The sequence below is a fragment of the Leucopleurus acutus genome, assembly GCF_964270905.1.
Source record: "Leucopleurus acutus genome assembly, chromosome: 9".
Lineage (NCBI taxonomy): Eukaryota > Metazoa > Chordata > Mammalia > Artiodactyla > Delphinidae > Leucopleurus > Leucopleurus acutus.
Window position 1 is genome coordinate 85,539,762 of NC_139144.1, and position 26,594 is coordinate 85,566,355.

Here is a 26,594-nt window from a genome sequence, read left to right on the forward strand (position 1 = left end):
TTTGAGGATTTGGGTCTTCCAAGTCTTGTCAGCTATTCCTGTTCCAGTCGTTAGAGATTCACTCTGTTTCATTGTGCCTCTCTTTTACATAAAAGACTGGATTGAAGCTGTGACTTCGGCAGTCTTCAAAATTCAACAACCCGAAGAACCAGATTCTGAGTTCTTTGAAACTTTTTTCTCTTTCTTTGAGTTATTCAGTGTCATCAGAAGCACCCGTTGTACCCCAGTGTCCTGGAAGTCTTCATACCCTTTATATTGTCCTAAGGCAGCAGCCACCTCGTTCTCCAGATGCCCTCAGCCAACAAATGGTCCTCATTATCAACAACTTATAATTTAATTAGCTGTGGGCCATTGACAATTAACTTCCCCTCCCACAATATTGCTGGAATCTTGCTGCATTCTATTCCATCTTGTTAGGGTAATCAACTCCCTGGGGACCTATAACCTGCAATCCACTCTCTAGTACCAATTTCGGTATCAGAGTCCTTTAGCTGCAAGCAATAGGAACTACTCTATCTTCGGCAGAAAAAGCTTGGGTTTTATACCCCCCACCCCATGCCATTGGAGGCTGACTCACAGAATCAGAGACAGTTGGAGAAACAGGCTTAGAAAATGCAGACCCAGAGCAGCACCAAGGATGTAGGACTTGGATTTAATGTACAATTTGTTTGGGACACTGTCACTGGCTTTAATGGCTCCGCCATGTTTTCTGTCCTTGTGGTTTTCCATTTAACATTCAATGACCCAGGAACCTAGCTTTGGCCTTGTACCTACCTGTGCCAGTTACCTTCCCTTTTCTCTCCAAACCCACTCTCTCCCTTCTCCACCCTCTCCATGCCCCAGAACACCTATGGTTCCTGCCTGTTGTACAAGTTGATCTGTATAGCCTACATCAAAGGGCCCATTGCCTGTGGTCTCGAGGTGGGTTTGGCCAGTGGGAAGTCCAGGTAGGAGATCAGAGGGAGAGGGGCGGATGGGGTCAAGACAATTATTCCCTCTCTTGTAGTTGCATAAGGCTGGCTGTGTGTCCCTCAACAGAGGGAAACTGCTCCTCTCATGGCAGCCTCTTCCAGTCAACTATCTCTTTCTGGTTCCAGTTACCATTCCCTCCCTTCACCCTTCAGGTCCATTATGGACTTAGCTAACTGGATGCTTCCTCCTGAATTTTATATCTTGAGCAAGGATGTCACTCATCCCCACAAACGAAGATGTGGCAGTGGGGGCAGCATCCTGACCAGGTACTGCTGGCTATGTGACAGGGGCGGGGCATCCATCCAACTTATTTCTCCTGTTTTGATTCCTGACAAGAACCCAAAATCCCCCGAGTCTGGTTCCCTTAACTCTCAGCTGTTGTCAAGACCTTCCAATAGTCTTCCAAAGAATTCTCTTTGGCTTAGGTTGGCCTGTCATTTCCTGTGTCTACAACCATGAAGTCTAATTGATGTGCCGCTATCCCCAGAAAAGTGGATGCTATGTAAACATGGCAACCACAGGTGTCTTATTCATTTGTGTTTCCTCCAGTGCCTGGTTCCTGCCTGGTACCCAGTTAAAGGTTGTTAAATAAATCCATTTCTGCCACAGGCAGCTCTGGCTGCCCCATGTTGTTCCTCCCCGCAAACGAGGGAAGAAACTACAGCCTTTGCTGAATGAACTTAGTGAAATTGACTTCCCAGAGACTATTTCTTAGATGAAAATAACACAACATAAGGGATTGGTAAAGCTTTTAATGGCCAATAAACACATCATTTAAAAGGGATAAAACATTGTTATCCAGAGTCATTTAGAGCCCACCAGGACACGACATTTGCAAAAAACAATCCCCCAAACAATGTAAGAATGCATCTTAAAGTTTCTGAAATGGAATTCAGAGAAGAGAAAATGTCCTCAAGGAATATTACCAAGATGGACCCACTTAAAATGTGTGATGGAAGTGAGATGAAATCTTCACAAATGCCCTCGTAAGTCTGAAGAGAAATAATTAACAGTGGGTCCATTAAGACTCTAGTGGTATTGATGAGACAGCAGGTAGGGGAAGCAGAGAACCTGGGGACAGTGAATATGTAGAAATGAGAGGTCCTGACCTGCATCCTGGGGCCACCAAGGGATCCACTAATGAACTCTCAGAACCACAGGCCATTGATGTAGAAAACAAAACAAAACATGTCTCATCTTCAGCAAGAATCCTGTCAGTCAGTTTAGCCAGAATCCTCCTTACCCCTGATGCTTCCTCTTAGTAATTTTCCGTCCACTTCTCCTCACCCTGCTCCTTGGCTATAAATTGCCACCTATCCATCCTGCATTCAGAGTTGAGCCCGATCTCTCTCCCCAGCTGCAAAATTCCATTGCGGTGGTCCCTCCACCTGTTGTTTTAGTCCCCCCACCCCTCTTGTCCCAAATAAAGTCTTCCTTATCTTACTTAAAAAAAAAAAAAAGCCCACAAGGGGTCAATCTTGAGAAATCCAAGACTATGGCTTCAAAAGAAAAACAACCACTGAGAATGGTGAAGCTTCATAAAATGAGCGTTTTAAATGAAAATCTAGGGACTTCCCTGGTGGCGCAGTGATTAAGAAATCTGCCTGCCAGTGCAGGGGACACGGGTTCAATCCCTGCTCTGGGAAGATCCCACATGCCGCGGAGCACCTAAGCCCGTGCACCACAACTACTGAGTCTGTGCTCTAGAGCCGGCGAGCCACAACTACTGAGCCCGCGTGCCACAACTACTGGAGCTTGCGTGCCTAGAGCCCGTGCTCCGCAACAGGAGAAGCCACTGTAATGAGAAGCCCGCGCACCACAATGAAGAGTAGCCCCTGCTCGCCACTAGAGAAAGCCCGCGCGAAGCAACGAAGACCCAATGCAGCCAACAGTAAATAAATAAATAAACTTATATATTAAAAAAATTACCAATGGCAATTTAAAAAATAATAAATGAAAATCTAGAATTATTAAGGCTAAGGCCACTTTCAGGAGCTATAACTTGAATGGAAACAACCAGAAATACAACAATCTAGAAATACACCGAGAGAGGATGGTTCAGGTTTTCGAATCTGTCTCTGATTCCTGCCTGACTTAGGATAAATCAACTCATTTCCCCATTGGAGAGATACGTTTTTTTTATTATGCCCCCAAGCAAAACCCTGTTTTTGAATGTTAATAGTTGCAACAATAACCGGGAACACACCATGTGTCCATGACAAACAAAGAAGTAGTCATAATTTATTCTAAGTTGGTCTTATAGCCCCCTAAAGTCTCCACGCTGCCTTGCACAAAGAACGAAAGGAATTTCTGTCATATCTATGCCTCCCCTCACCACCATTCAAGGGCCATGCCTAGTTGCAAGAAGAATGCGGCAACTAGTGGTATCGGATCATCACACACGCGCACTCGGGACATTCCATTTGTAAACGCTTTGAATTTTTCAAATTGTCTCCACTTCTACAATCTAATGTAATTTTCCCAATTGTGTGAGATAGCTGTTATTTTGAACTATACCTTACAGGTGAGAAAAGTAAAGCCCAGAACAGCTTGGCAGGAACTTTGGGCAGCTTGTGAGTCTCAAAGTCCAGAGGGCAGTAGGGCCAATGGCCTCTGGGCCTCTTCTCATAAGTGTCAGTCTCTCTTGCGCCCATTTCTGTCAGCCGTCATCACTGAGACCTTTGGTTGCAGGCTCAGCCCAGCCTAGTTGCTAAACCAGGGGCCCAGCCCAACCCCAAGACCCGGATTCTTAACGATGTAGCAGAGCGAATGACTGGCGCCAGGTGGCGCCACACTACAGGCGGGACCCCAGTGGATTGGATCTGCACCTTCCAGCCCCCTGGCTGAGTAGGCTAACCCCAGGTACTCTATTAACTTCAGAATAACGCCACAGCGCCTGATTGACTATTTGGGACCTCACTTGTCAAACTATAGTGGGCTTTTACTGTTTTTCAGAAGCCAGTTCAATACACCTTCAAGGGTATTTTTTTTTTGGTAACTACTGCATTCTGAGTACAGGTCTCTGATTAGCTTTCATTCTGACTTCTAAGAGTCATACACAAGCATTTACATATTAGAATATATATTTTTATTATAGTTTTTCCTTTTATATGACAGTTGAGCTAGCACATCGATTTTGAAAACCTATATGTGTATATATTTATATTTATATATGGTACAATCACTGTATTTTATTTCAGAACAACAGAAGAGGTGTTACGAAATATTTGCCGTGGAAAGGGGACTTGGGTCGGACAAGGTTGAGGACCATCATACGGGAGTATTGACCTTCTCCTGGATATTTCCTGGTTGACTTGATACTTGAACAGACAACTTTAAGCCTACTTTGCTGTCTCCACTTTCTCCTGCTCTCACCTCACCCTGGGGCTGCTCCTCTGCTCTGCTGGTCCCACACCTCCGTAGCTCTCAGGGAAGCAAGTCCCTGACAGCATCACTCGTGCCCTGGTGCAATCCCATGAGTGCCATCCCTCCCTCCTAGGCTCTCTCCCGCCCTTTCCCACCCCCTCAGCTACATCCTGCCTGTTCTGCCCTCACTCCAACTCACTTCTCATCTCCAATCTCTTCTGGACTGTCCCTCCAGGTGAGATCTTGGGCTGTGCTATCTCTCCTGATGGCCCTTTAAATGTCCTTTTCTCTAGTTGGAGATGCATCCTGTTCTCATGGAATAATCTTTGTCAATTCAGCCTGGAGATCTGAAAAACGGTGAGCCCAGCTGAGCTTCTCTGCCTCTGCGGAGGCAGTGCTCTGATCAATGAGGGCTTCTACTCTTGAAGATTTTTCTTACTGTTGTTTTCTCTGAGCTGATTACTCGTCCCTCTGGCTGCCTGTCTCCTTTTGGGGGTGGTGGGTAATTTGTGAGAACACACACAATTATATTAACTTGCTTTCTTTATTATCAGGCCATACCTGGGTTTTCTGTTTTCCCTATCCTTTGGCCACCACGTAACCTCTTTCCTGGTTAGAGTGTCACTAGTTAGAATTTTGCTGTTAAAAAAATAATATGTATTTACCGTGGATGTCAGAGGGAGTAATTCTGTGACGTGCTTCTTTGCAGAGTCTGCTGATAATCCACCAATATCCTTCATCCTTAAATAATAAATAATAGAACTCTACAGTTCTACATGGGCTCATGGCCACCCAGCTAAAAGCTACATTTCCCAGCTTCCCTTGTATCTGGGTGTGGCCATGTGACAGAATTCCAACCAATGGGATGTGAGCAAAAGTGATTATGCCATTTCCAGGCCATGCCCTTAAAAGGAAAGAGTGTACACTCCCCTTCCCCTTTCCCCTTCTCACTGGCCAGGATGCAAACATAATGGCAGGAGCCGGAGCAACCACCTTGGAACCCACCTGTTGAGAATAGCAGATATACTCTTACCAGCTATGGACTGCTTACCTTTGGACGACTATGTAAGAGAGAATCAAAATTCTGTTTTGTTTAACTCACTGTATTTTGGGGGCTTTTGACTACCTAGATTATACTCTAAGTAATACAGCTTCACGTTACTACCTTTACCCAGGAGCCTGTACTTCCTTATTACTTGTACTTATTTGTGTTTTCTTATTTCAAATTTTATGTTTTATGTCTTCCTTTTTTTAAAAAATGTTATTTATTTATTATCTTCAGCTGCGTTGGGTCTTTGCTGCGCATGGGGTTTCTCTAGTTGTGGCGAGCGGGGGCTACTCTTCGTTGCGGTGCACCAGCTTCTCATTGCGGTGGCTTCTCTTGTTGTGGAGCACGGGCTCTAGGTGCATGGGCTTCATTAGTTGCGGCACGTGGGCTCAGTAGTTGTGGAGCACGGGCTTAGTTGCTCCGCGGCATGTGGGATCTTCCTGGACCAGGGCTCAAACCCATGTCCCCTGCATTGGCAGGCGGATTCTTGACCACTGCGCCACCAGGGAAGCCCTGTGTCTTCCTTTTTAAAACTTAAGGTGTTAGCTAGTGGTTCGTCTAATTTTTCTTTTTCAAAGAACCAGCTTATGGCTTTATTTATTCTAGTGAGCTTAGAGTTTTAAGATTATTTTTGCTACCTTGACACTTGAATTAATTTCTAGCCATTTATGGAATTGTTGGGTCACATCCTTTCCTCCTCAACACTCTTTCTACATTGTTCCATCGTCTTATGCCATCTAAAATTGCTGAAAAGAAATCTGAGGTCAGTCTCATTTTGTTCTTCTTGGCAGATTGTCTGCTGCTTCCCTCTGGATGTTTGTAGTAGGAGGCTTTTATCTCTGAGATTTAGGAAATTCAGAAGAGCTATTCTGAGCTCAGTGGTTTCTTTACTCGATTTACCTGGAATATAGGAAATCCCGTTCATTTGCCAAATTGAGTCTTTTTGTTTCAGAAATGGCTTTTCTTTTATGCTTTTGACTATTTTTTCAATTCCATTTGTTCCCTCTTCATCAGGACTCTAGCTGTATGTTGGGTCAGTATAAACATCTCAAATAGCTGTCGTTTTCTTTCTAATCATTTCATCTCTTCACCTTTCTTTATTGTGTTCTGTGTGATATTCTCAAACCTGTTATCCATGGCACTCTGACTCAGTTTTCTGCCATATCAACTCTACTTCTCGTGGCTTCTATTGTGACTTTCAGATATTTACTGGGTTTTTCTTCTGTTTTTTCTCTTACCTTTTCAAGTCTTCTTTTCATCTAATTTTGGTATCTCTGAATTTTTGTTCCATAGGGTCCCATATTGTATTCAGTTTCCTTTAGAGTGCAGAGAAGATACTTTTCAAAGAATTTATTCTATTTTCTGAAATCATTTTTCTTCTGTTATGTATTCTTTATATGTATTTCTACTGACATTCTTTAGGAGAAGATAGTAATATCTTACATAGATCCCATGGTAGCTCTTTACTAAGAAATAGTGACTACTACCTGAATCCATCTGCCCTTGAAATATAACTTCTTTTTAAAAATTAATTAATTAATTAATTAGTTTATTTTTTTGGCTGTGTCGGGTGTTAGTTGTGGCATGCGGGCTCTTCATTGCGGTACGCAGGCTGCTCTCTAGTCGCTGTGGCACGCGGGCTTAGTTGCCCTGCACCATGTGGAATCTTAGTTCCCTGACCAGGGATCGAACCAGCGTCCCCTGCATTGCAAGATGGATTCTTAACCACTGGACCACCAGGGAAGTCCCGAGATATAACTTCTATTTCATAGGAAATATAGTAGCTAGAGAAGCAAGCTAAACACAAAGAAATAACCAGAGAAATCCAGAAGGTAGGACATTCTGTAGGACAACTGACTTAATTGTTTCCTCTAGTAAGTGTTCTAAAAAAGGGACTGGATGAGATTAAAATAAACTTAAGGGGCATTGTGGTCCTGGATTGGATACTGATTTGGATAAACCAGCTATAAGAATAATTGGAATTAATTGAATGAATTTTAATATAGCCTGGAAATTAACTGAGATGAGATAAAATACCAGAACACAAAGGTAGAGAGTGTTGACTAAATAAAATAGGTGATGAAAAAGTTATAAAACGATTTTTACGGTATGATCTTATTTTAGTACACACACGTGTAGCTGTTACAGTGACGTTTTCTGGGAGGTAAGAATATGCTATTTGTTTTTAAACTTGTCTGTATTTTCTATTATTCTACAAGCACATGTACTCCTTATGTAATACAATTTTTTAATTTAATTTTTTTAGTTTTGACTGCATTGGGTTTTCTTTACTGCACGCGGGTTTTCTCTAGTTGCAGTGAGCGGGGGCTACTCTTCATTGCGGTGCAAGGGCTTCTCCTTGCGGTGGCTTCTCTTGTTGCAAAGCATGGGCTCTAGGCGCTCGGGCTTCAGTAGTTACAGCACGTGGGCTCAGTAGTTGTGGTATGCAGGCTCTAGGGCACGTGGGCTTCAGTAGTTGTGGCTCGCAGGCTCTAGAGCACAGGTTCAGTAGTTGCAGCACATGGACTTAGTTGCTCCACGGCATGTGGGATCTTCCCCGACCAGGGATCGAACCCATGTCCCCTGCATTGGCAGGCGGATTCTTAACCATTGCGCCACCAGGGAAGTCCCAGTTTTTTTTAAAAAATAGTGACACGTATTTAAATGGAACATATTTACCATGAAGATAATAAAGCTTGAGCTTCAGGGTTCCTTAATCACAGGGGCTATTCCAAGGCCCTAGGAGGACCTCCAGCAATTTTGTATCATATTTTTGTAGGATTTTTAAATTTCATTTTTTATGCTCCAGCATTTTTTTTAATTGTGGTAAAAGACACACAATGTAAAATTTACGATTTTAACCATTTTTAGGTTTACAGTTCAGTGGCAGTACATACATTCACATTGTTGTGCAAACAACACCACTACTAATCTCTGAGGCCTGGTCATCTTTCCAAACTGAAACTCTGTACCCATTAAACAATAACTCCTGACTCACCCCTCCTTCCAGTCTCCAAAATTGTATAAGCTTTAAACCCCACAGAACCTGGGCCCAGCCTCAACTGACAACCAGATATCCTGATCATTCTTTTTTTTTTTTAAGATTTTTTTGATGTGGACATTTTCAAAGTCTTTATTGAATTTGTTACAATATTGCTTCTGTTTTATGTTTTGGTTTTTTGGCCCTGAGGCATGTGGGATCTTAGCTCCCTGACCAGGGATTGAACCCGCACCCCCTGCATTGGAAGGTGAAGTCTTAACCACGGGACCACCAGGGAAGTCCTTCCTGGTCATTCTTGAGAAAGCTTTTGAAATGATACCCAACCCTGCCCAAGTGACTTTAGCCTCAAACCAAAGGACAGTCAACATAGTCGAGGAGACTCTCACCAAAGTGCTCATCAGTAACTGTGCAAAAGTCAACAATTGTGACAGCATCAACATCAATGTATACACAGAACAACAAAACCAATAAATTACTCATATTACTGGAATATATATTTATACAACTTTTTCCAGAAATTATGTTTGTCATTCTTAAGGTCCAACGTGATTGTAGATTAACCCTGTTTTCTTCATTGCTTAGAATTATTGGTAAATAGTACCATAATTTCCTGTAAAATTTGCCCAGAAGAGTAGATAGTCATTTTATATAGTTCTATCAGCTTGTTTTAAGTCTGGCTCAAAGTCACAGAAAACCTTTATTTCTTTCATACTTAAAAGAAGTCTGGAGGTACAGAGTTCAGGACTATATGATAATTTTATGATTTGCAATGAATTGGAGCCCTTTTATCTTGCTCTGCCACCATCCTTGGCATGCCACTTCATGGCCCAAAAGGGCTGCTCCAGCTCCAGCCATCAAGTCTGTATTCCAGTCAGAAGGGAAAAAGAAGGAGTGGAAAAGAGCATATCCCCTTCCCATAATGATTCCTCATAGAAATTTCACCCAACACTTGAGTTTACCTCTTTTTTTTTTTTTTTTTTTTTGTCCTATGGCTTACCTAGCTATAAGGGAGGCCAGGAAACGACATATTTATTCCAGAAACTTGTGTCCAACTAAAAACCAACCATTCTATTACTAAAGGAATGGAGAGAATGGATATTGGGACAGACAACTAAGTATCTGTCAAATGTTTTTTTAAAGATTCAGTGTGCTAGTTTTTGAGGTTTGATGGGGGCAGGTAGGAAGGAATAGGAACTTAAGGCACCATTTTATCATTGTTTAGCATTTTGTTTAGAGCTGAAAACTTGCTTCCTCACAATTAGCTATTTAGACTGGGTGCTAAAAAGCCACCCTCTACACACCACAAAAATGGGCTCAATGGGCTTGTAAAGAGAAAAAGTCATCTTCCATATTGAAGGGAATTTTTGAATGTCTCAATGGCCAAATATATCCAAACCATGTATCTAAGCCAATAAGATTTACTGTTGCAGGTAAGCTTTAACTGTGAAAAGCATCATATCCGCGTATGACTGCCATCACTTTTGTACTGTATGTTGTTTCCAGGGAAATGCAAACCACAGGATGCAGTCTCTGACCCCATCCTTAGAGAATGTTACCATAGAGGACATTTCTCCCACATGGTAAACAAAACGTGAGTGCAGAAGTTGCTTTAGCCATGAGGGAGCCGATAGAGCAGGGGCGTAATGGAAACGACTCAGAGAGGGAGCTGAATGAATCAGATAAGGGCAGCCTCGTGACCTTTCAGCCTTCTCCCTGACTTGATAATGAAACACAAAAATAAACCTCCATGCTTGTACTTTGCATATGTTGGTTGTCAGATTGCTTTTCTAAATTGACTGTATTTAACCTTGATGGTGAATGTTCCTTGATGATTAATAGATTCTGGAATTTTGTCCAAACTAGAATGTGATTTCTCCCTGAAATAGACTTGAATAGCAGTCAGGCTGCTTGGTTCTTTTCCTCTGATCTAGCCACCCCAAGATCTGGGCTCTTTCTTCCTCTGGCTCAAGGACGAGGAAGTAGGGCTTGTTGATTCAGCAGAGCTACTCATTGGGATTCTATTCCTCTCAGCTGGTACCCTCACCAAGCCAGCCTCTGGGTAAGAAACTGCTTGTTTCTATGGTTCTTCAGTGTGACTTCCTCAGGGAAATAAGGCCCGCAGAAGTAGCCAGCCAGCTGTAGGAGAACACAGAGCAGGCATCTACAGCCCCTCAACTCCTTCCAGAAACAGCAAAGGCTACTGCAGATAAACCAGGGTATGTGGAGCCCACATGGTACAAAGCTCAGGAAGGCTGGGTTTTAAATTGACAACAGCCTTTAAAACTCTTTGGGGAAAAAAATAAATAAATAAGAAAACTCTTTGGGGGTAGTCGCATTCAGAGTAAGGGAGGGTTGAAAGGCAGGGAGGGTATTTTCCTTTTAGAAGCAGAAGGAGATTCCTAACAGCCTTCCTTCTTTGCTTTGTGCCTGGTTCAGTACTTTCTTAGCAAGTTCTGGGGGAGCTCAGGTCCTGAGAAGGGCTGGGGCCTGTCAGGGCACTAAACAAGCTGTGAAAGCACCCTGGAGGAAAAGGGAGGCTCCTCTGCATTTCCCTTTCCTGCAGGCCTGCCCTGGCTTTTCATGATGTCATCCATTCATCATTGTGATCTGATTGGTGGTCCCAGGCCTTGGCCAGCTGCCCAAGGCCAGAAGGGAAGAGAGAGATCCCAGGACAAATGCGCAGCAGGCCCCTGAGCATGTGCGGAAATGCTGTCATCAGTTCCACATAGAAAGACTTGGAACAAATCGAAGAAGGCAGTCAAAGTCACAAGATCCTATCCAACCTTCCCTTCCCTGAATGCCTGGGAAGAATTCAGGGGCCTCTTTCCTGTGGATAGGGAACCAAATCCTGGAGTGGGCCTGGGTGTGGAGGAGGGACTGCTCTGCCAGAGGGTTCGTTCTCCAGAATTCAACCTGTTTCCTGAATCAGTGGTGTTTGAAAGCAACTTTGTCCAGGTACTCTTGGGCCGCTCAGAATGGCACTCCTTGATTCCTCTAAATCTGTTCCCACAATGTGACGGAGAGTCTGTCCCTGGAACTGGAGTGGAGTGACAACTGAGGCAAAGAGAGGAACCTGAGGCAAGGCTACCCCATCTGACCCTGACTTTGCAGAGCTCCAGATAGGTTTTCTCCTGCAGTCACTCTGGAGAGAGAGGTCAAGTGTTGTCTGCTCTGAGTGGAGGATTTGGTATCTTCCTCCGTCAATTTACTTCCTCCTCCAGGCTGTCAGCTCAAAGCAGATGAACAAAGAGGCAGTAAAATGAGCTGCCCTTTGAGGGTTCACAACAGAAATGTTGGTGGGTGAAAGAATAGGAGCTGGATGCCCGGAGAGATCTGGGCTCAGAGTCCGGTCCACTGCTTTCTTATCAGGAGGTGTCATCAGGAAGGTGACCTGCACACCCTGAATCCCAGTTTCCTCTATTGTAATAAGGGTGGGACTGACCTGACTGTTCCATGAAACACAGGAGGCAAAGGCCTTAGTGCAATGGCACTCAGTGCATTTTTGTTTCCTTGTCTGGGCTCCCCTCAGGCCAGATGGAATCCAGAATAAACAGAACTTGGAAGTTACAGGGACCTGACAGTGCAGAAAAGGTGCAGGAGATAATAGGGCCCCTCAAGAAAGTGCCAAAGGACAGGTTCTTCAAAGAAAATCCAGGAAACAGTCTGGGGAGGATTCACAGAAGTGTGACACACGTCAAGGAACTCTTGTGGGCAATTGCTAATAGTAGGTAAAGTAAATACTGGTACAGTTGTTTAACCAATATAGGTTAAAACTGTGGTTCCCAACAAGCGATGATTTTGCCCCTGCTACCAGGGGGCATTTGGCAATGTCCGAAGACATTTGGGGTTATTGCAATTTGTATGGGGGGAGGGTGGAGATTGCTCCTGGCATCTATTGGGCAGAGGCCATGGACGCTGCTAAATATCTTACCATGCACAGGACAGCTCCTCCCCCAAGCAAAGAATTATCCAGCCCAAAATGTGAATGGTGCCTCTCGCCTAAAGCATACTGCTGCTTCTGCCAGTGCTCAGACTGTGCCCTGGGGGTGCTGCTTTGCAGGTCAAAAAGAGCAGGAACTGGATAGGCATCTACAAAGCCTCCAACACCATGGCCCTTGGGGTGACCTCCTCTGTGCCCTGCCTGCCTCTTCCCAACATCCTCTTCATGGCCAACGTCAAATGGCACCATGGGCAGAGCCAGACATGGAACCAACCAACTACAGCCCCCAAGATCATCCTGAAGAGGTCAGCATCCTGAAGGGGGGCAAAGGGGGGCCATAAAGTGGACAGGAGTGAGGGCCAGTCTACACACCCTCTTTCCTTCTCGCTGCATTCACTGCACTGAATTCTTAGGAAATCTCTCCACTTGGGGCCAAGGGGCAAGGAAGCCAGGCAGTCTGGCAGATGAAGCACTGGCTGGGAGATGCAGGTTCTAGTCCTTATGCAACTAACTAGACTCAAATAATTTTTGAGTCACAGGTTACTTGCTGCATTGCAGTCTTCCTACTGGTAAAGTGAGTGGAACGAAGTCTCACTTGGAGCTGTAACATTATGCTTGTCGGGGATGAAACGGCCCTTTTAGATGTTTGAGCCTCTTCTGTAGGATATCTCAGGAATCTCTAGATATTCCCAGAAGCCCAAGTAAACCCTTCATTGCTCCATGTTGCTTCAGTGATAGACCTCTCCATTATGTTCTAGGTACACCTATGGCAAGTACAGCCCAGACCCAGCTGACTAATACTAGATCCAAAGCCAACTCCTTGAATCTTAACTCCTTTGGGAGGAGTAATGGAGGCATTGAGGTCAATGAATGGACAAGCTGGACAGTGGGACCCAGCTCCTGTTGTGCTCTCAAGAAGGAAATTGAAAAGCCCTATGATCCCAGCTACCTTACTCCCGGGCTGTCCCTCTCAAGCAGGATCCAGGGAACACCAGCATGAGAATCATGGCAGGATGGGTAGAGGTTAGAATGCAGATTCCAGGGGCTCACCCCAGACCTACTGAATCTGAATCTTTGGGGTTATCTTGAGGCGTCTGCATTTTAAACAAGCTCCCCAGGTGAATCTGATCTCCCCAAAGTTTGAGCACCACTGTGCTAAGCATTCTCTCTCCTACCCACCAAAGCCTCAGTTCTGAAGGAGACCCTCCTCATTTTAATGAAGACAGGGTTGGATCCGAAGCAATATGTGTCTTCCCTCACGCCTTCAGGATTCTCCCTTTGAAGTTTGTGGAGCTCCAGGTCTGTGACCGCTTTCAACGTGTCCTGCAGTTGAGGACAGTCACGGAGAAGATCTACTACCTAAGGCTCCACCCTGACCATCCTCAGACTGTCTTCCACTTCTGGATCCGACTGGTTCAAATTCTGCAGAAGGGCCTGTCTATCACCACCAAAGACCCTAGGATTCTCGTCACTCACTGCCTGGTACCCAAGAACAGCTGCAGTCCCTCAGGAGACTCACAGGTAAGTGGGCACCATTGGCTCCTCCAGCCAAGGTCAGAGCTGAGCTGTAGAGCTTCAGTGAGCTGATACGGGGGCACCCTGGGAAGCCTTGCCTTAGGCCTTTTCTAACCAGCTTTAGTGATTAAAATTCGCCTGAGTGTACAGTTCAAATTTTTCAGTAAATGTATAGAGTTGTGCAACCATCACCACAATCCAGTTTTAGAACATTTCTATCACCCTAAAAAATTCCCTCATGCCCATTTGCAGTCATTCCCTGTTCCTACTTTCTGCCCTAGGCAGCCACTGATCTGTCTTCAATCTCTACTCATATTTCTGAAACATTTCATATGAATGGAATCCTATAATATATAGGCTTTCGTGTCTGGCTTCTTTCACTTAGCATAAAGTTTTTCAAGTTCATCCATATCATAGCATGGGGCCAACTCTAGGGTAGAGTCACAGACTATCAATAATTTATTCCTTTCAATTGCTGAATAGTATTCCATTGTATAGATATACCATGTTTTATCTATTCACCAGTTGATGGACATTTGGATTGTTTCCAGTCTGGGGCTATTATGAATAATGCTACTGTGGACATTTGTGTACAAGTTTTTGTATAGATGTATGTTAGGGTATGTTTTCATTTGTCATGGGTAGATTCCAAGGAATTGGAATTGCTGGGTCATATGGTAAGTTTATGTTTAAACCGGCAAACTGTTTTCCAAGGTGACAGTACCATTTTACATTCCCACCAGTAACACATGAGGGTTTTAGTTTCTCTGCATCTTCACCAGCAATGATATTGTTGGGAATTCCCTGGCGGTTCAGTGGTGAGGACTCTGTTCACTGCTGAGGGCCTGGGTTCAATCCCTGGTCAGGGAACTAAAATCCCACAAGCCACATGGCCAAAAAAAACAAAAACAAAAACAAAACAATGGTATTATCTTTTTGTTTGTTTGTTTTTTTGCGGTACGCGGGCCTCTCACTTTTGTGGCCTCTCCCTTGGCGGAGCACAGGCTCCAGACGCAGGCTCAGCAGCCATGGCTCTCGGGCCCAGCCGCTCCGCGGCATGTGGGATTTTCCAGGACCAGGGCATGAACCCGTGTCCCCTGCATCGGCAGGCGGACTCTCAACTACTGCGCCACCAGGAAAGCCCAGTATTATCTTTTTAATTAAAGTCATTTTAGTGGATGTGTTATGTTTTTAATTAGGGTTTCCTGTCGAGCAACTTTACATGGGCTTATTAGTCATTTATATATCTTCTTGGTGAAATTTCTATTCAAATCTTTCTTGAAACTTAAAAATATATATATCTATTTAATTTATTTATTTGGTTGTGCCAGGTCTTAGTTGAGGCAGGCTGGCTTCTTAGTTGCAGCTCACCTGCTCCTTAGTTGTGGCATGCAAACTCTTAGTTGTAGCATGCATGTGGGATCTAGTTCCCTGACCAGGGATCAAACCCAGGCCCCCTGCAGTGGAAGCGCAGAGTCTTAACCACTGGACCACCAGGGAAGTCCCTTGCCTATTTTTAAATTGATTTTTTTCTTCTTATTGAGTTGTAAGAATTCTTTGCATATTCTGGATACAAGTCCTTTATCAGATGTATGATTTGTAAATATTTTCTCCCAGTCCGTGAGTTGTCTTTTCATTTTCTTAATGATGTCTTTTGAGGAGCAAAAGTTTAAATATTTTATTTTATTTATTTATTTTATTTATTTTCATTTTTGGCTGCGTTGGGTCTTTGTTGCTGCACGCAGGCTTTCTCTAGTTGCGGCGAACGGGGACCACTCTTCATTGCAGTGCACGGGCTTCTTATTGCAGTGGCTTCTCTTGTTGCAGAGCACGGGCTCTAGGCGCGCAGGCTTTAATAGTTGCAGCGCGCGGGCTTAGTTGCTCCGCAGCGTGTGGGATCCTCCCGGACCAGGGCTTGAACCCGTATCCCCTGCATTGGCAGGTGGATTCTTAACTGCTGCACCACCAGGGAAGCCCAGAAGTTTAAAATTTTGATGAAATACAGTTTATCAATTTTTTCTTTTATGGATCAGGCTTTTGGTGTTGTATCTAAAAACTCTTTGCTCAACCCAAAGTCACTAAGATGTTAACCTATATTTTCTTCTAGAAGTCTAGAAGACTTAGCTCTTACATTTAGGTCTCTGATCCATTTTGAATTAATATTTGTGAATGATGTGAGGTAGGGGTACTTTTTTAAGTACTTTTTTTTTTTTTTAGCCTGTGGATATACAATTGTCCTAGTACCATTTGTTGAAAAGCCTATCCTTTCCACATTGAATTGTCTTGGCATCTTTGCCAAAACTCAATTGACCATAACTGTAAGGCTCTATTTCTGGCTTCTCAGTTCTGTTCCATTGATTCGTTTGCCTATTCTTGTGCCAATCCTACAATGTCTTGATTAATGTAGCTTTATAGTAAGTTTTGAAATTGGGTGTTGTAAATCTTCCAATTTTGCTCTTTTTCAAATTGTTTTGGCTATTCCAGATCCTTTGCATTTCCACGTAAATTTTAGGATCAACTTGTCGATTTCTACAAAAAAAAAAAAACGCCTGCTGGAATTTTGATAAGGACGTGGAATTTATATATCAATTTAGGGGAAATTGCCATCTTGACAATATTGAGTCTTTTAATACATGTATATCGAATGTCTTTCCATTTATGTCAATCTAATTTCCCTTAGCAATGTTTTGTAGCTTTCAGTTTACAAGTTCTACACTTCTTTTGTTCAATATATTCCTAAGTATTTGATTGCTGTTGATATTATTGTGAATGGAATTGTTTTCTTAATAATTTTTGCATCAGTCATTGAAAATGTACAGGAATACAACTGTTTTTTGTGTATTAATCTTGTTTATTAGTTGTAGTAGTTTTTGTGGATTCCTTGGGATTTTCTACATATGTGCATACATTCATGTCATCTGCGAATAAAGACAGCTTAACTTCATTTCCAGTTTGGATCCATTTATTTGTTTATTGCCTTATTGCATTAGTTAGAACCTTCAGTACAATGTTTAATAGAAGTAGCAAAAGTAGACATCCTTGCCTTGTTCCTGGTATTAGGGGAAAAACATCGAGTCTTTTATTAAGCATGATGTTAACCATGGGATTTTTGTAGATGCCCTTTATAAGGTTCAGGAAATTCCCTTCTATTCCTTGTTTATTGAGAATTTTTATCATGAGTGGGTATTAAATTTTGTCAGATGCTTTTTCTCCATCTGCTGAGATGATCACATATTTTGTCCTTTATTCTATTAACATAGTATATTACATTAATTCACTTTTAGATGTTAAACTAGCCTTGTGTTCCTGCAATAAATTCCATTTGGTTACGGTGTGTATGATCCTTTTTATATATTACTGGATCTGGTTCACTAGCATTTTGTTAAGGAGTTTTGCATCTATGTTCATTAGAGATATTGATCTGTAGTTTTCTTGTGATAGCCTGGCTTTGGTATCAGGGTAATACTCACCTTACTGAGTAATTTGGGAAGTGTTCCCTCCTCCTCTGTTTCTGAGTTTGTGATGATTGGTGTTACTACTTCTTTAAATATTTGATAGAATTCAGGGAAGCTACCTGGGCCTTTTTGCCCCAGGCCTTATAGTATAATGAACAGAAGCCTGACTTGAGTTACAACACAAAATCCATGAAGGCCGAGATTTTTATCTGTTTTCATCACTTCGATTCCCCAGTGCCTGGCACGTAGTTGATATTCAATAAATATTGAATGGCTATGAGCAGTGTGCACAACTGGGGCATCTCTGGGGTATCACAGGCAACAGGAAAAAAGGCAGTTTTACTCTGGCATAAAAAGTAGCTCAACGTAGGATATTTCTTAGAGAAATGAATTTGAAAAACATTAAATTCCTACAATAAACATTTAATCCCCTTCCATTTAAATATAAAACCAAGTAGCATAAGCTTTATTAAAGTTTATATTAATAGGCTATTCAATAACATATTAAGGTATGTTAATAAGAATAGCTTATCTACTAAATTATGTTTAAAGTTTTCAGGGACAATGTTATTCTTGGGACACCAAAGGATATTTATAACAGTATGGAGGTATAAACAAACAGATATGGCCTCAGAATTGCCTCTCTGTGCAGTTGGCATGGCTCTGTCTGATAGGACAGCTGAGTTCTAACCTTTAGGGTCTGGACCATGATATTAGGAAAATGCAGAGACGCTGAGAACTTACACCTGGTTTTGCTTTTTTCCTCCATCTAGTTAGTGCAGAAGAAACTCCAAGCCTCCCAGCCCAGCGAGAGCCTCACGCAGCTGATGGCCAAGGGGGAGAGTGAGGCCCTCTCTCAGACTTTTGCCGACCTGCACCAGCACAACCAGTTCAGGTACATGACTCAAATCCAGCCAGCATGACGTTCCAGATGGTCTGTGCTGGGAGATCCAGAAACCAAGTTATCTTGGTTAATGGGCACAGGGAGGTGCATGAAGTATTGCCCCTCAGTATCCAGTCTGTATTCTTGACTCAGGGCAACCTTTTCCTGGTCTCTTTGCCTAATTCTCCTTCTCCACAAGCATCGTGGGCTTGACCCCAGAGGAGGAATTTTATAAAAAATGGAAAGTAGCTTCTTCAATATTAAGAATAAATTAGTAACACAGGTGGAAAAGTAAAACCTAATTTCTAAACTAGTTTCTAGTCCTACAGAAAAGTAATCAAAACGTTGTTTAAAATGTCATCATCTGTCCCTGGGTTCCGTTACCTACTTACCTGGCCTCTGCTTGAACTTATGGAGCTTCTATAGTCACTTTTTTTTTTTTTTTAATGTTTTCTGGAAAGCTCCCTCCTGCAGGCCTGTCTTCTCCATGCCTGAGGAAATGTCCTTACATGTACAGATGACTAAGGGTTGCGTCTTAAGACTGGTTGGTATGAGAGAGACAGAGGTCGAGAGCACTTAGACCACAGGGCACCACGGCCAGAGAGCAAAGATAAAATGGGAACCAGGGTCCTAGTGAACTTGATTTGTGGTGTCAAAGAAAAGGAAGAACAGAACAAAATTAGTAAATGTCACCAGAAGAGAAAAACGAGGTGTCAGAGAGAAGGAGATTTTTGTCGTAACAGGGACCAGCAACTCAGAGACAGAATTTCAGAAAAGAAAGTTTTCTTTGTGAATGCCAGTGATAAACTGAAAACCAGGAGAGCTCAGAGGATGCAATCTCTCATAATGGATAAGAGCTCACACAACCCTGGGCCCAAGTCACCACTCTGACTATGAGCCCTTGGGGGCATATTGCTTAACTCTGCTGGGCCTCGGTTTTTACACCTATAAAGTAGAAATTGCGGTACTGCCAACCTCAAGCAGATCGTGTCAGGATTCAATGAGCTCACGTGCATCAAGTGCTCGGCCCATCCTCAGCAAATTTACAGGAGGATGTAATAAACGCTCAATTAATATTAACTTGTAGGGGATTCCCTGGCGGTCCTGTGGTTAGGACTCTGCGCTCTCACTGCCGAGGGCCCGGGTTCAATCCCTGGTCGGGGAACTGAGATCCCGCAAGCTGCGAGGCGCGGCCAAAAAGAAAAAAATTAGCTTGTATTTTTAATTCTAACTTGAGCTGGAAGTAGAAAAACTATTAACACAAGAAAAAGACTTGTTAGTTGCCCGCTGTTAAAGAATTTATACTGTGGTTGTCACTCTGTATATCATACAGAGATCTGTAATGAAGGAAGATGTAAGATGGTAAGATGTCACATTGCTGAGCTGGAGAGCCCTGGACTCTAATGGAGGAAGATATTTGATATCTAATAGCAAGATATTTTGACTGTCTTAGAATGTTAACTTACAGATTTTCTTTATTACTCTGGGAAGGACGGCTTCTGTTTATACCTCACTGGTCACAATTCAGTCACATGGCCACACCCAGCTGCAAAGGAGGCTGGGAAATGCAGCCTCCATTCCACATAGCCATGGGCCCAACACAAAATTAGATGTTCTGCCCCGGAGGGAGAAGGGAAAAGGGCATGCTCGGGACCTACTGGCAATCTCTGGCGCAGACAGCTTTTAACATCTCCAGGAGGTCAGAGGAGTCAAAGACCTGAAGGAGAAACATGCACAAGCCAGTTAAAGGGTAGAGAAAGCTGTGCAGGGTAAGGCAACAAATGAGGCTTCGCCCTGAGGAAGAAGCTTGATGAGTGCAGAGAAAGGGAAGGAAGGCCAGTAGGGAAGTGGGGATGGTGGTAGGACGACATACGTAGAAGTGGGCAGGGACCAAGCCAGGCAGGGGCTGGGAAGCCATGCGAATGGATTTAGGCTTTAAGTGTAATGGGAGCCTTAGCAGCATTTTAAACAGGGAAGTGGCGTGATCCCATGTACATTTTAAAAAGGTCATGCTGGCTGTTGCAGTGACAGTGATTTGAAGAGAGGGAGGCTAGGTGTGGAGGGACCAGCCAGGGAGCTATGGCAACTGAGTCTGGGCTGTCGTGTACAAGACGGATCAGACGGATGTGAGAAACAGGGAACATGGAATTTTTGCTTCCTTGTCTCAATAATTGCTTTGTACAGACATTTAGTTTCTTCTCTTTAATTTTTCAGCATGAAGCCCTGAGTGATGATTTTTCTCCTCATTTAGGCAGGTTCTAGTCTGGTTGCGGTTATAGCAGTTTTTGCACGTTGGCAGCAACATGCAATGTACAGCAAATAAAATAAATGGCCAAGACACAGGACCAAACAGATGGAGTCACACCCACTCCACCTCAGCAAAATCAGCAGCCTGGGTTCTGCTGCCCAAACTCCACCCCATCCCGCCTCCCCCTTCCCTATTTTTTCTTCTGCTACTTTAATATGCGTCACACCCACCCAATATAGTCACAGCTGGCCTTTTTCACATTTATATCTGCCTCTAAAGCTTTTGTTGCATCAGGAAAAATATAACTGGAAACAAGATTTAAAATGAGAGTTTCATGCTCTATTCTTTTCCTTTTGATTTCCATTTTCTTGATCCTGAAATGGCTGGAGTTCCAGGAGCAGCAGAAAGACAGAGAAAAAAAAACGACAGTCCAGGTAACAGAGGGCACAGGGCACCCTTGTCTCGGAGAATTTTCTGCTCTGCAGATATAGGAGTAAGATTGCCTCTAGTACCCCACCCCAACTTTCCTGGTGCTGTCAGGGTTGCCGTCATCCTCCTGTACCTTAGTTTGAGTTCCTCCGGGATCTTTGGCCACCATAGTCAATTTGGCATCAAATCCTATTAATTCCTTTCTTTCAAATGTTTCTTATATTCTTTACTTCATTTCTACTCCCACAGATCCCACCCTAGTCCACTTTATCATCTCTTGCCTGGACCACGGCAGCAATCTTCTGCTAGTTCGTTCATTCATTTATTTATTCAAAAGCATGCACTGAGCACTTGGTAAGTGCCTAACACTGTTGAAGGCTTTGGAATCACAGTGAAGAAAGACACAGCACCCGCTTCAAGGGGGTTATAATTTTTGGAGTCCGATGGGTAAGTCCCCAAATTACATAACCTCTCCTTCCAGGCAACATTCAAAGCTCAAGCCTGGGGTGCCACAGGAGCACAAAGACAGGCCTCCCTCCCTCCTCCCGGGAAGCTGTCCCAGAAGGCCTGGGGTCTGAGCTGAGTCAGAGAGGATAAGTACGAGTGGACTGGCCAAGGCGGATGAGGCGGGGTTTCTAGGAAGAGAGGCAGAGTCTGTGTGAGACAGCATGACCCATTCTGGAAAGAGCAGCCCTGTTCCCGATTTATTTCTGGGTTCTAGTTTACCCCAGATCCACTCATTTTGGCATGGATGATCCTGCATGAACTTTCCCCTCGTACCCATCTTCCCTGGTCACTGTCCCCTCCTCAAATGGGAGCCCTCTGACTCCTCCTGTTCTCCAGCCCAAATCTTCTGCTCTGGTCAAACCTCAGCTACCCTTCCCCATGCCTTATTCATCCCCCTCTCCTCCCTTCCTCCTGATGCCACCCTAAATCCTACCTAACCTTTCAGGTCCACTCACGACTCCTTCCTGCCCAGACAAATCTCTCCTTGCTCATAACCTCTCTTACACAACATACTATCCCTGATTGTTTCATAGGCTTAAGTCTTGTTTCTTCAACCAATACTAAATTTTTCTGGTGCCTCTGAATTTCTACAGTGACAAGCACAGGGCTGGGAACACAATAGGAGCTCAATAAATATTTGTGCACCACACCACTAAGAAATTATTCCTCCAAATTGGCTCAGGAGGCAGTCAGAATATCATGTTATATTTAGAGATTTAGAGGAATGTGTAGATCCCAGGGGAGCTGTGCCAACTTTTATCCAAACCAGGGGTTGCAGCTCAAACATCTGCAGGGGGTATAGAGGAGTAAAGAGTCTAAGTGTCATAGATATAAGAAATGGCTGGGTTTTCTCTCAACTCTATCATTGGTAAAACAACAGCTGGGCTGACACTTGGTTTCAGCATTGAGGAGATAATAGGGAGTGGTGGGGACAGTGGCATGAAAATGTGAACGTTTCAATTAAAGCTTCAACTAATTGTTGCCACGCTGCAACACAAGCCTGGGGTTGCCAGATACTCTGATTTTTCAAGAAAAAACAAAAATCTGAATTTTTATATCACATACCCCCCCTCCCCACTTCATAAAATACTAAAGTACAGTACAGGCCAACACTTAGTGGGCAAACAAAAGGTATCCACAGACCAAAGTGAGCCCGGAGGCTGCCAGTTCACAACCCCTGTTCTATATGGTAAATAGAGCTGACTGCTGGCCCACGTTTCCTCCAAGTCTAGAAGTGCTTTCTCATATTATGTGACTGCTAATACAATGGTGATTCATTAATTAATGTTTTTCCACATACATTCAAACACAGACACACACACATACACACACATACACTCAAAACATACCGCATGAGATTAGAGTTGAAGAAGACAGAAATAGAGAATATTTCAAACTTATTTCTAGGATTTGAGAGAACAGCTAGAATTTCAGACTCATAGGCCATCTGTGTCGTGGGAACTGTTGTTCCCAAGATGCTCCTAGGCTGATTTCAATTAATCATCCTGGGGTGTCCTCAGGACCCTGTTCTTTCCTCGGAGCTGAAGGAACCCCTCTTTTCTCTTTGGGCCAGGTAGTGTACCCTTTCAGTTTGGAAGGACAGTCACACCCCAGCCTCTTGGAACTTCTGGATGACGAGAGAGAGAGAGAGAGAGAGAGAGAGAGAGAGAGAGAGAGAGAGAGAGAGAGAGAGAGCTACATTTGGAAAAGCCAGCGTCCCCAAGCTTACCTGTGTAGTTGAATCTTTCAACTCCCTATCAGTGGGTGGTGTGACCTATCACAGTGCTTCCCAAACTTTCACGTGCAAATGATCCCCTGAGGATCTTGTTAATATGCAAATTCGGATTCAGTGGGTCTGGGTGGACCTGAGACTGCATTTTTCACATGCTCTAGGTGATGCCGAGGCTGCTAGGTTGCAAGCCACCCTTTGAGTAGCTGAAGCCAAGTGGACCAGGAACAGGCTCTGGCTTCAGGCCATCTGGGTTCAAGGCCATTGCCAGTTCAGCTAGCTGAATCTCCTATGGAAATTCACTTGGTTAACCTCTCCAAGCCACGTTGGTTGCCTCCTTTTACTGGTACTGCCTTGTTCACATGACGTAGTGGTAAAAACACGGGCTCTGTTGCCTGGTTATCTGGCTTTGAATTCTGGCCTTGCCTCATCATTTTGTGACCACAGGTAAGTGACTTAAACTTGCTGGGCCTCCGAATCCTCATGCAGCAAATGGGGACTATGGCAGCCTGACCTCTCGGGGGTTGTTGTGAGTATTAAAAGGGCATTGACGCCTGTAACTGTTTGGAACAGTGCCTGGCCCATAATAAGCACCTCGCAAATGTTGGCTGGCCTCTGTGAGAGTGCTCTGTGAATTAAAGTACACAAATGCATTCCCTTTTTGACCTAGAAAAAAACCGTCCCAGCGAAGACTCCATCCCTTGCACCCGTGACCTCAGTTGGAGGGAGTCGTTCACCTATGGAGAGTGGGAAAGAGAGAACCCCACTGGGCTGCAGCCCCTCTCACTCCTCAGCACTCTGGCAGCCTCCGCCGGCCCCAGCTGGTACCACTCATAGGTACGGTGATGGGATTAATCCAGCTGCCTTCCTGGGACAGGCCTAGAATTCTACCTCAGGTCTGGGTTCAGGTCCTAGGGTCCTGGGGATGATTCCAGGAGGCTGTGGGGTGGGAGTGGGGGCCTCTTTCTTTCTTTATTTTTAAATTATTATTTTATTTTTTAATAAATAAATTTATTTATTTATTTTTGGCTGTGTTGGGTCTTTGTGGCTGCGCGCGGGCTTTCTCTATTTGCGGTGAGCGGGAGCTACGCTTCGTGGTGGTGCGTGGGCTTCTCATTGCGGTGGCTTCTCTCGTTGTGGACCACGGGCTCTAGGCGCTCAGGCTTCAGTAGTTGTGGCTCGCGGGCTCTAGAGCGTAGCCTCAGTAGTTGTGGCGCACGGGCTTAGTTGCTCCGCGGCATGTGGGATCTTCCTGGACCAGGGCTCGAACCCGTGTCCCCTGCACTGGCAGGCGGATTCTTAACCACTGCGCCACCAGGGAAGCCCTCAGCCCTCTTTCTTCCTGCCCTGTTCTTCTTTACCTCCAACTGGCCTGAGTGAAACCCTAAGTATGGCACCTCCAGGGCCACCAGAGGCCCCTGGGTGTTCCTGCAAGTGGCTCTGAAGGGACAGAGACTAGCAGGACGCTGTCGTCACTAGAGCTGCCTTCTCCCTGCAGTGTGGGAAGCATGAGGGTCTGCCTCTGCAGCGGGGAGGGGGGAGCTCCTTTTCCTTCCCTGAGCTCCTTGGGGGCCCCAACCTTCCACTGAGGAGAGTGGGAAGGAGCTAGGGGCCTTAGCTGGGGCCCAGCCCTTATCTTCCCAAACTCCAACCCTCATCCATCCCTCCATGTATTCATTTAACAGTTATTCATTAAGTACTTCCTTTGTGCCTCTGTCTGACCAGAGAGAGACCCTTAAAGAAGGTAGAAGTGGTTATATGTTTTCCAGAGTAAAGTATTATCAATAAACCACTAACTCTTACAAGTTACCTGTTATTAATAGTTGACAATTTTAAAAATTAACAGAAGTATCTAGGTGCCCACAGAAGAGCTTTTAAGGTGTTATATCTTATTGAAAGTTTTTCGCTCCTACACCTACAGGAAGTTCTATTTGAGCCACACTTTCACACTGGAGAGAATCTATGCAGCCCTCGCCAACGCCAGTCTGCAGCATTCAGCTTTCTGAGGGACTCTATCTGGATGGAAGGGAGGAGAAAGCTGTAACTAAGGAAAAACTAGAATAATCTCACGCTGACGACATAGCCTTTCCCTGGAGAACCACTTGGGAGCATGGCTCCTGGATGAGAAGCATTATTCCAGCATCATTCCAGTCTATAACTTCATGTCCTCACCACTGCACATCACCACACCTCACCTCCGTTCCAGCACAAGAAGGCGTGCTCTCAGAAAGACCAGGACCAAGAGATGGAGAGAAGGAAGGAAAGAGAACCAGGACCAGAGGAGAGGTGGAAGAGAACAAAACGGGGGTGAAGAGGAATGTGGAGGGTGGAAATCAGAGAAGAAGGAAGATGCAGAAAAGTGGTGACAGAAAGAAACAGAAGAGAGGACAAGAGAAGTACACCTCTGAGAGAGGCCTCACCGAGCTTCTGTTTATCTAATTTAAAACTTGAAAGTAAGGCCATATACCAAAAGCGATATGTGTTTTCTTCTCTGCTCAGATTCCTCTGGATAAGGAGGAGGAGACAGAAATGAATTCCAGCCAAAGGCTTCTCCTTAAATGTCCCTTTTTGCCAGTTTCTCCTGTTAGTCCCTCTTTTCTGATTCAAGCTTTAGACCTTCTTCCTTAGTGCATTCCCTAACTTGAACTTGCTAGCCTGGCCCTGCTGTTCCAAATGGCGGTTTGGGTTTGAGGCTGCAGAAAGGTTCCTGCAGGAGGTTGTTAAGACAAGGTCTGTGAAATAGGCGGAGTTTCTCTTCTGTGTTCAAACTTTCAATGTTTACTATTGTCTCAGCCCTACAAACACTGGCTCACTTTCTTTTGCATATGACACCCCCTTGAAATGTTGACATATCTTGTTAGCGCTTATTAGAGATTCCAAGGAGAAGAGACACAGGCTCAAAGCACAGGTAAATCAGAGGTTCCAGGCTCGAAGTATAGGTAAAATCAGGGGTTCACAAATTATAGATCAAGAGAGTCACTAAGGAGGGTCTGTCAGACGGCCCATGGACTGACCTCTATTTAAAATGCACAATATTTCACATTCAATAAAAACCAGACTATGAGTATTTCAGAAAAGCTACCCAACCTTCTAATTGGAAAGCTTTTTTGGATGTCTTGCTTTGATTTAGGATACTCTAGGAGGGTCTTTTTCTTCACTGAAGTGGTTTTTTTTTTTGAGGGGGGTGGGCAGTGACAAAATAACTTTTTTTAAAAACTTTTTATTTTATATTGGAGTACAGTTGATTAACAATGTTGTGATAGTTTCAGGTGATTCAGTTATACATATACATATATCTATTATTTTTCAAATTCTTTTCCCATTTAGGCTGTTACATAATATTGAGCAGAGTTCCCTGTGTTATACAGTAGGTCCTTGTTGGTTATCCATTTTAAATACAGCAGTCTGTACATATCAATCCCACACTCCCTAACTATCCCTTCCCCCCATTCACTGAAGTGGTTTTCAGACTGAAATGGTTGGAGGGCTAAAAAGTTAGTT

General features: G+C 44.0%; 1 protein-coding gene across 1 annotated transcript; it reads left to right on the forward strand.

Annotated features, from left to right (window-relative positions):
- Positions 1-11,093: 11,093 nt before the first annotated feature.
- GARIN1B (golgi associated RAB2 interactor 1B) lies at positions 11,094-25,099 on the forward strand (the record flags this gene model as incomplete). The annotated part of the gene is given in 8 exon segments (XM_082846839.1): positions 11,094-11,342; positions 12,448-12,632; positions 13,596-13,848; positions 18,071-18,192; positions 20,824-20,851; positions 20,853-20,862; positions 23,764-23,917; positions 25,015-25,099. Coding segments are annotated over 8 exon segments (1,086 nt in total).
- Positions 25,100-26,594: the final 1,495 nt, after the last annotated feature.